Source organism: Eptatretus burgeri, chromosome 14, assembly GCF_056783735.1.
Source record: "Eptatretus burgeri isolate ZD-2024b chromosome 14, Ebu_testis_v1, whole genome shotgun sequence".
Lineage (NCBI taxonomy): Eukaryota > Metazoa > Chordata > Myxini > Myxiniformes > Myxinidae > Eptatretus > Eptatretus burgeri.
Genome location: NC_140974.1, coordinates 75,257,754 through 75,269,285, shown reverse-complemented (window position 1 = coordinate 75,269,285; position 11,532 = coordinate 75,257,754). Strand labels below are relative to the sequence as shown.

The following is an 11,532-nucleotide window of genomic DNA, read 5'->3' as shown; positions in this document are numbered from 1 at the left end:
CTAGAATTTGCATATCTCGATTCCACACAGACGCGCCTGGAGGCGGGGCCAAATCGCCCCGCGCTTGCTGATTGGATGGATCAGAAGTGGGCGTGTAGCATTCCTGATCCAAATTCTCGTCGGAAAGGCCGCATTTTGCACTCGCGGCTCGGCGCGCGTCCCGTACGAGCCCAGGACAGCCTTACGCTCGGTGCTCACAGGTGGTGCGGGAATGGCCGCAGAAGGAGAGAGGTGAAGGTGGTGGAGGGTTTATGGTGGTGGTTTATGGCCATGGTGCCGTTTGGAATGGCGGTGATGCGATGTTTGCGGGAGCGAGTTGTGAAGGTAAAGATCGTGGCTGTTGGCGTTGTTGTTGTGAAGCGGCGTTGTGGTTGGTGGTTGTTGTGTGATGGTTGGAGCGTGGTTGGTTCAAAATAAAGATAGAACAGAAAAACGGCTATCTCAAAGCGTCGCAGCCCGGATGGATCACATAAATTCCCTCTATACAACGGGTTTGGGGCTAACTACACATGTACTTCCAGAGATATCTCACCTACGGGACCTGAATGGTGGTTTGCGAATTTCCACAACCGCAACACTATATATACATATATATACATATATATACATATATATATATTTTTTTTATATATATATATATATATATATATATATATATATACATATACATATATACATATACATATACATATATACATCTATATAGACACATATAGGTATATATATATAATTTTTATTTCCTCCTCTACCAAAGGTGGATGGAGGTTATATTTTCACTCATCTGTCTGTGAAGCAGGTTATCTCAAAAAGTTGTGTACCGACTTGGCCAAAATTTGGTGAACAGTTTGGGTGTGATGAGGACAAAGTGCTTCAATTTGCATGAAGATCTAGTTATGGATACAATGACTTTAATTTTGAAGTATTTCTTCATCATTGAGAGACAGGGCCAAAACAATTTATAGCATGATATTTCAAAAAGTTGTGGACAAGTTATGACAAAAGTTGGTGAATGAGTTGGATCGGTGACAAGAACAAGCTGATTCGATTTTGGTTGAGGTCCGGATGCAGATCTGGCCTTTCAGTGGGGTACAAACAATAAACAGTGTTCAGCCTGGTGAAGGTATGTGCTCCACCGAGTACCTTTCTAGCTACCCTCGTCAGAGGAGGGAGTATTGCACTTGGGTCAATTTGTTACTTGGCGAAATCTTTCATTTTGTCAAGTATGTTGGTCTGTTCCGTTTGTTTGTTGGTTTGTTTGTTTGTCTGTCCGGTCATCTACAGCCCAAATGGCTGGACCAATCGTTCTTAAATTTTTCCACCTGATAGGCAATCCACCTGAGACGGTCCGCGTCCAAACCCCGTCTTAATCGGACTAAACGTCACGACGTGATGTCACACAACGTAAAAACACATTTTTGGACATAACTCAGTGACTGGAAGTTGTAGCGACTTCCTGTTGACGCCAAAACAAACTTCCATGGAATATATTAATGTTTTAAAATGCATGTTAGTACAAATTATGCACAGTTTTTCGCAAGCGTATGACGTCAAATTTTTTAGCTATTGGCGTGATTTTAAAAAAATTCTATTCGTTCTACAGGTCACAATTCTTAACCGATTTGGATAAAATTTTAACAGCTGATAGAAATCCACAGTGCAAAAGGATATGTGACTTTTGGTGATGTTCAATATCAGGATCTGGATTCTGCATCACTTTATATTATCGCCCATTATAAACCAATGGGGAATTTTGTGAATTACATATGGCTATTTCTCAGAGTTTTGCATTTATTATATTGAAACTTATACGTCTACTTATGCATGTAATATTAACATGTGTACAAAGTTTGATCGAAATTGACCCAACGTCAAGGTCATGGTCACCCAAAACATGAAAAACACACATATAAAATATACATTTTTGTTTTACAAGATATTTCAAATCTGATAACGGGATCGTAAAGCTGGTTGAAAAGCGATGATCCTCGGTATTTTCAAATATTATCTACGATCAGAATGAAAGCAACAGGCACCGATGATAAGTTGTTGAATGTCACATGGTGGCTTTAAATGAGTTGTGAAAATTTTCAATCTGCTGCCGTTACCATGACAATGCGCGCCTGATAATTGTTATTTGTGACGGTCATTTTATTAATGTAAGAACAAATAAACACCACACATTCCATGACATTACAGCTTGGACCACCACACGGAAAGGTCAACTAATTCGCCAAGTGTCGTGCTAAGGCCTCAGTCACATTTGCTCTACGGTGAGGATAAGGCGGCCGTACGCCCTCTGAATTGACAGAAACGTGTAGCGACCGCAGAGAAACTGAGGTGGCCTCAGGGAGGCCCTACGCCGTTTGGCTATATTTTACAGGCTGTAGGGTCGCCGTGGAATTATAGCGCGGAGTTATAACTTTTTTTCATTTCTACGCTCGCCGTAGCAATTAGACAAGCCAAGCTATGACGTAGATGTGTTCCACGTCGACCGTACATAGAGCGTGCGGTGGGCTTGCGTTTTCCGTGCGGCTGCCATAAACTCTTCTCAATGAATAATGAATTTTCCCAACCCCCAAAAAATTAAGGCGGCCGCACTATTTACACGGTCGCCGTATGGTGGCCTTGCGGTCTGTGTGACTACCTGTGGGCAACGCAAGGTCGACGCACGGTTCCCCTACGCCCGCCGTGCACCTATGTACGGCCTCCGTGGCAGTCTGCGTCGACCGTGCGTCACCGCTAGAGATCGGAGTATAGGTGTTTGCCTATACAGTGGTGCTCCCAGAATCCGAATTTAATTCGTTCCAGGAGGCTGTTCGGATTGCAAAAAGTTCGGATTCAAAAAATATTTTCCCAATAAGAAATAATGGAAAGTGAATTAATCCGTTCGTGGACCCAAAGAAAACCCACTTTCAAGACACTTTAAACTGAAATTCCCCATGTTTAAGGTAAAATAGGATGAGTAAATGATCTTCGGTGGTGGTGTATTGTATGTAAACTGGTACAATCGCCACATCCAAAGACCCACACAGGCTCGAGCTCCGGACTGGGTTTTGATCGCTCCCGCACTCTGCGAGAGTGCTGCCCCCAGGGCAGCTCATCAAGCATGATGCCCCCAGAACCACAATCACTTTCATCAAATGCATCGGGCTGACGTAATCATGGATCTTAAAAATGACAACCGGTTTTGCTGTGAAATTCAATCCTTGTCCGACAGTCCGTCACACCACGTGATCGGATTGCTTTTTTGTTAATAATTAAAACACAAGATGATTAAAAAAAAATGAAGTTGAAAACACAAGGTAAGGCCTAAGTCACATTTGGCTCGGCGCCCGGAGGGTCTACAAAATGTACGGACACTCGCAATTATAAAGCGGCCGCAGTATTTCCACGATCACACAATGTAGCAGTCACACATGTTTTTATTTTTCGGGAAGCCGCACGGCGTGTTTATAAATTGAGAAGACCGAAAACGTGGGGGAGCTGTAACTTTTTGGGGGTTGGGAAAATTCATTTTTCATAAAGAAAAGCTTACGGCAGCCGCACGGAAAACGCAAGCCCACCGTACACCCTACGTACGGTCGACGTGGAACACATCTACGTCACAGCTTGGCTTTGTCGAATTGCTACGGCGAGCGTAGAAATGAAAAAGGTTATAACTCGACCTTTCGACCCCAAAGACATTTTAGACTCCTAAAATTATTTTGACCCCAAAGACGCTTTACACCCCGAACACCATTTAGACCCTTTAATATCCCTAAGACCATTAAATATCCCTAAGACCCTTTAGAATCCTTAAGACCCTGTTTTCCCCTTAGACCTCCAAGCCCGTATTGAGCCCACCCCCCTGTAACACCCTTCAGAACCCTTAGACCTCTAAGATCCTTTAGATCCTCTTGGATGCTTTAGATCCCCAAAGACCCTGAGATGCCTTTCTGCCCTTTTGACTTTTAAACCGTTTTTAGACGTTTCAAGACCCTTTAAAACCCTCCAAACAATTCTGACCCTTTAGACCTTAAATAACACCTTTAGACCCCTTCAACCTTTGAAGACCCTTTCGACACTTGAGAGTCTTTTGACAATTTCAACCCTACAGACCCATTTAGACCTTTCCACTGTTCAACATTTAGACCTTCAGACAATTTGACCTTTCCAACTTTTTCGACTTTTGAACTTTACACATTTACAACTAGACCTTTCATTTAGTACATCCTTCCATTTATTTGACACACAAAATACATCACACAAAACAAGTCCTGGTGAGGGTCTGCAATCTCTGATTACTCTTTCTTGTTCCTTTTGTGTTTCATCCCCACCTTCATTGTGTTGCTGTGTTTCATTCAACTTGTGTGTAGCTTGTTCACCTCCCATGTGTCCTTCTCCCCCCTCCCCCCCCCCCCCGTCCCCTTGATCTCACTGTCACTTCCACTCTGCTGTAGGCATTTCCCCCTTTCCATTATGTTCCTTTCCATTCTGCGCTAGCTCTTCCATGAGCCTCGATCATGTATACCCAGTGATCTATTCCTGTCGGAGTCAAAATTTTCTTAAATCAGAAAAAAGGCACAAACATCTGAATGAAACAATGTGTTTTTTAATGGATGAAAATGAAAAATGATAAGCTGTGAGAAAGACTCACCCTGAAGCTGCGATGTTGGAGACAGACGGTGGGCTAACCTCAGCGACTTCTCGTGCCTTCTTCAGAGCCAGTTTCTGTGTAGCTGCTTCTTCTTCCTCCTGTTCATCCTGAAATTTGTGGAAGTGTGCCCAGTCAGGGGATAATTATGCTTGGATAATGTGAACTCTTGTTGAGCACATTCTTTCTGAGACATACATATTAACAGCTGACCTTTACAACTTAATCGATGTTTAATATATTCAAAGAGTTCCTGACATGAACGCTTGATAGCTATCACACAAGAAGTAAAAAAACATCCAGAGAGCAATACTCAAATTTATCAATCACTTGCATTTTGGATGTCTCTCATTCACTATCAACGAGAGTGGGGTTATATGGTCACAATAGTGATAAATCTGGAAACATAAAATGAAACTAAAGATGAATTAACAAAAAGTCTGTCGATCTTAAGAAAATAAGCAATTGGTCATCTACTTTCAGCACTCCTTTTGATGCTTGGAGTCTCACACTTCTCTCACACCTGGAACCATCATTCTGAGTCTGTTGTCTTATGTCATTCCTTCCAGGTATTCAATTATGCTGCCCATCACCTCCTCCTGGACTTTACCCTTTCGATTTATGAGCTTTTCTACATACACGGAGATCCTGTTTCCCATGTTGTGGTGTATGAATGCATTCTCGTCGACCTGTTTCCATTTCGGCCCACTTTATCAAAGTTTATCTTTTGCTACCTGTTGTCCCACTTTCCTATGAGCATCGATACTTGTGTATAAAAAACACATAACACTTACCTTTGTAAGCTCTTGTGCATTGGCCAAGTTATCCACAGCAATGGCAAGAAACACATTGAGAAGAGTATCTGTTTGGAACTGAGTTAAGAACATTAATCTTGTTAGTCTGTCTTGAAAGCAAGACTATTCAGTTACTGCAAGGTTTCACATTTTATCTCTACAAATACAAATCATTCCATCAACCCATCCACCAATTCTTCTCTCATGGATACAGTTTCCAAACAGTGTAAGGATGATGAAGTAGATACAGGAAAACATTCCTCTATTGACTCCACCCTGCGATTTGATGGCATCGTACATGACAACATTCCAATCCTCTCCAGTCAGGACCTGAGGCCAAGACCATCCATAATTATGTCACATCACTCTCACTCAGTAGGTCAAGAAGGGATTGCACAACGGTGATAATGACATCAACACACTTTTCACCTTTACCAAGATCAAAAGTCATATCAAATCTCCCTTTGAAAGCTTATGACATGGAAACTTATGGAGCCACCAATTGAGTAATCGCTCATAAAGTGGCTAAACACGCACAGATCAAAAATAAATAAAATACATCACTCTCATGATAAAAGGTCCCCTGAACACAGTGAAGAAAGTGATAGATGTGCAATAACATACCTTGTGTTGCTCAGCAGGGCTGCTTTATCTAAATGGTATATGGATTACAGCCTCAGGAGAAGTTTCACACATCAATATTTTCACAACTAGTTAAGTGCACCAGTCACGTGATTTCGAGTAAATCATCGCCTTGCTGTTAACACCAATAAAACCATTTCATCATCATTGACAAATGGGGAAAAACAGGTCGATAGATGGTTGAGCCTGCTGTGAGTTCATATTAACAAAGCTGTCAACAGATAACAATTACATTGAAGACGATCAAATTGGTTATGCCTGGTGTTGGCTTAATGGTTAGGGTGGTGGGCCTGGGATCCTAAGGTCTGAGTTCATAATCCTGCTTGGCTGTTGAATTAATACCAGGTGGGGTTGACTCAGCCTGTCATCCTTCTGAGGTCAGCAAAATGAGTACCAGCTTGCTGGGATGATTGAACCATACAAGTATCCAGAGTTGGAGAGGTAACCAGTCTAGGATTGTGCCCAATAGTCCAGGGGACTGCTTCGGCAGCACCGATGCTCTGTACAGAGTATGGTCCAATGTCAAATTGGTTAGCAATGAAACTAGTTAGCCAGCTTGTCTTTCCTAGAATATGTTGAACAATTTATTTGTTAGTAGATTACAACCACCCCCCCCCCCAAAAAAAAATAGGACTGTTCATTGTCTCCCTTTAATGTAGAGTATTCTCCAAATTTTTACATCCCTGTTAAATAAATTTGTTATTTTAAGTTTAACAATTTTGGGTAATTCTCATTTTTTATAATTAAATTGTTTAATCAGATGCATATATCGGTCATCGGCCCCCATGTTCTCTAAATATCAGTATCGGCATCGGCCCTTGAAAAACCCATATCAGTGGATGTCCAATTTTCACTTCTACTTCAGTTAGAAAGTAAATACACTGTGAATATATTATCCGTTGCACCTCCTTCACCTCACTCAGGCAGAGGCATGTGACATATTCCATGAAAGGACCATATATTTAATAAATATGCTATAAGAAAGGGAAAGTGTGGGGGAAGTGAGGGTTGGGTTGAACTGACAAAATTAAAATTGATGAAAGGAAGAAATGAAGGGAGTACAGGATAGAAAAAGGAGGAAAGACAAGTGTGAAAGGAGTTCGGAAGGAAGGGAAGAAAGGTTGGAGAAGATAGAAGTAAGGGGCATGTATAGGGTACACAATGATTGGGTGAAAGATCTGCCATATTTGTGTTTGTGAAAAGTAGATGGTTGAGAAGCCACAAAAACTGGAAGTGGCACGTGATCTGGGATATATATATATATATATATATATATATATATATATATATATATCTTCTTCTTCTTCTTCTTTCGGCTGCTCCCGTTAGGAGTCGCCACAGCGGATCATCCGTATGATCCGCATAGTGATTTGGCACATGTTTTACGCCGGATGCCCTTCCTGACGCAACCCTGGTTGCCTCTTACGACACAGGGATATGGTACACCTATTTTAACCGGGGTATACACCGGCCCAGTACACTGGTACTCACTTCGCCGACCTCGGAAGGATGACAGGCTGAGTCAACCCCCTGGTGTATTAATTCAGTGGCCCAACGGGGCTTGAACTCAGGACCTTTTGGATCCCAAGCCGCTGCCCTAACCACTGCGCCAACACCAGGCTTTATGAAATCAACACCAACATCAACATTTATGAAATCAATCGCCAACACCAACATCAAATTTATGAAAATATGGAGAAGACCAATTAATAATTAGGTCAAAAGGTGAGAGGTCAAGGTGACATGTAATTGTCAATTTTCATTCGATTGATGAGATTTGAAAAGAATTTGAATCCTGAAAACATTTTCCCTGAAAATTTCCAAATTGTGCTTGATATGTGCTGTGGAAGGCAGGGTCAAGGAATTGGTTCAATCAAAAAGTAGAATCCCATTGTTCTGAGGTCAAAAGGTCAAAATTCAAGGTCACATATATCGTTAGGTTTAATCCGATTGACTTGAAATTTGAATGGGGTTTCATATTGGATCAATAAAACTTGTTGTTTTGACGTCATAATGTGAAAATATCAACATCACAAAACGTCATTTTTCATCTGATCAACTTAAAATTTGAAAAGAATTTGCAAATTAGGTCAAATAAACGGATTGCTTTTGAGGTCAAAAGTTCAAAGTTCAAGGTCACAGTCAATTTTCAACCAATTGCCTTGAAATTTGAAGTGTTTTCATATTTGTTTACAGAAGCTGATTGTTTTTGAGGTCAAAAGTCAAGGCAGCCGTGACTGATTTTGCAAGTACCAGTCAATGAGCACTGGTACAGTTTGCTGTCAGTCTGTCTGTCACAATATATATATATATATATATACATACATACATACATACATATACATATATATATATATATATACATATATATATATACATATACATATATATATATATATATACATATACATATACATATATATATATATATATATATATATATATATACATATATATATATATATATATTTATATATATATAAACATATATACATATATATATATATACATATACATACATATATGTATATATATATACATATACATACATATATATATATATACATATACATACATATATACATACATATACATATATATATATACATATATATATATATATATATACATATACATACATATATATATACATATACATACATATATATATACATATACATACATATATATATACATATACATACATATATATATACATATACATACATATATATATATATATATATATATATATATATATATACATATACATACATATATATATACATATACATACATATATATATATATATATATATATATATATATATATATATACAGACACACACACAGTCATGCACCGCTTTACGACGGGGATACATTTTGAGAAATGCATCATTAAGCGATTTCATCATTGTGCGAACATCATCGAGTGTACTTCCATAAGCCGAGATGGTCTCGCCGACTACCCACCGAGGCTATGTGGTATAGCCAATTGCTCCTCGCATGTTACTCTACTGAATACTGTCGGGAATTGTAACACAATGGTAAGTATTTGTGTATCTAAACATAGAAAAGGTACAGTAAAATTACGGTATAAAAGATTTTTAAAAATGGAACACCTGTATAGGGCACTTACCATGAATGGAGCTTGCAAGACTGGAAGTTGCTCTGGGTGAGTCAGTGAGTGGTGAGTGAATGTGAAGGCCGAGAACATTACTGTACACTAATGTCGATTTTATAAACACTGTGCACTTTGGAAACACTAAATTTATAACAAAAAATATTTTTCTTTCTTCAATAATAAAGTAACCTTCGTTTACTGTAACTTTTTCACTTTACAAACTTAAATTTTTTTTTAGCTTTTTGATGAACGCTTTGGGGCCATGATGAACAAAACAACACGAGATTAAATCAAGCACACGGAAAAAGGAGAAAGCATACGGAAAAAGCACACGTGAGGCTGCTGCCTAACACGGCACACTGTTTTACAGTGAACTTTTTTTTTTTATAAGTAGAAAAAATACACCCGAAGATAACGATAAAAAGTACAGCACAGTAAATGCATAAACCAGTAACATAGTTGTTTATTATCAAGTATTATGTACTGTACATAATTGTATGTGCAATACTGTACTTTTATACAACTGGCAGCGCTCCGACAGCTACGACATCACCAGGCGATAGGAATTGTTCAGCTTCATGATAATCTTATGGGACCACTGTCGTATATGCAATCCGTCCTTGACCGAAACGTCGTTATGCGATGCATGACTGTATACATATACAGTGTATATATATATATATATATATATATATATATATATATATATATATATATATATATATATATATACATATACAGTATATATATATATATATACATATACAGTATATATATATATACATATACACTATATATATATATATATATAAAATATATATATATATATATATATATATATATATATATATATATATATATCTTCTTTTTCTTCTTCTTCTTTCGGCTGCCCCCGTTAGGGGTCGCCACAGCGGACCATCCTTATGATCCGCATAGTGATTTGGCACATGTTTTACGCCGGATGCCCTTCCTGACGCAACCCTGGTCGCCTCTTACGACACAGGGATATATATATATATATATATATATATATATATATATATATATATATATCCATATATAGATGTGTATATACTGTACATACATATATATATATATATATATACATATATACATATATACACATATACACACACACACACACACACACACACACACACACACACACACACACACACACACACACACACACACACACACACACACACACACACACACACACACACACACACACAAACAGCCGGACGCCAGCATTCGTGGTTCCAACATTGGCATTTTCGGCGTATTCATGCTTGATCATTTGCGACATGCTCCTAGATTCATGGGAAATTGCCCCACATATTCGTGGTTTTCGTGGCGATTTTTGTTTCCACGAGCTGCGAGCATAAAAGTTCGAAAACATATCTTCCACGAGCCACGCACGAAGCACCTGGTTGTATGTACAGTACAATGCTGTACATATGCAAAAAACATCTTTCACAAGCCGAGAACATGACCTGCTTCCTGTACGTGTATTGTAGGTTCGCGGGATAAACATAGATTCACGAGATCTCACCATATGCACTTTAAACATATGGTACTGTACATACTGTATTGTAGTTTCGCAGGATAAAAATAGTTTCGTGGGATGTCTCACCAGTGTAACACGTCATTTTCCGCAACGTCATCTCCTGTAAGTGAGTTTCAGAATGAAAACACCAACAGCATCTATTGATGTATCCAGTAATTACCAGGTCGCCACATACGGACATTACACAATGGAAACACTCAGCGCATCTGAATGGAAATCACCATCTTGCTACAAACAGCACCATCTGATCTGTTACGTTTTTAAAACACTCAACATAATCTACCTGTAGATCGGAAAGATGTCACGTCCTGGGAATTAAAGAATGGAAACATTCAGCACATCTAGTAGTGTAATTAGCAGCTACCTACATACTGACCAATTACACAATAACAACGCTCACCACATCTATTGTCAGTGCCCGGACCCGTCCAGAGACAAAGACCATCCGGAAGCGTCCAGAGGGAAGCACGGACATTTATGACTGGACATAAACACGGTCCAAACATAACCACCATCTGGATATATCCAGAGACAGAGAAAGAGAGAAAGAGTGCGAGGAGGGGAGAGTGAGAGAGGTGTGGGAGGACGGTGGTGCACTGTATTGGGAGGTGGCAGAGCGAGGATGGGACAAAGAGAGAGAGAGAGTTATGCTTAATGAACAACACACACACACACACACACACACACACACACACACACACACACACACACACACACACACACACACACACACATACACACACACACACACACACACACACGCACTTGG

At 39.3% G+C, this 11,532-nt stretch overlaps 1 protein-coding gene across 3 annotated transcripts in view; it reads right to left on the bottom strand.

The window, feature by feature from the left end:
- Positions 1-11,532, bottom strand: part of LOC147013644 (voltage-dependent P/Q-type calcium channel subunit alpha-1A-like) — a 316,279-nt gene that overhangs the window by 184,485 nt on the left and 120,262 nt on the right. For all 3 annotated transcript variants that reach the window (XM_085855714.1, XM_085855712.1, XM_085855713.1), the window contains exons 15-17: positions 5,640-5,757; positions 5,428-5,495; positions 4,637-4,743 (exon numbers count right to left, since the gene is read on the bottom strand). In XM_085855714.1, coding sequence (XP_085711840.1) covers positions 4,637-4,743; positions 5,428-5,495; positions 5,640-5,757 — 293 coding nt within the window. The remainder of the gene's footprint in view (positions 1-4,636; positions 4,744-5,427; positions 5,496-5,639; positions 5,758-11,532) is intronic.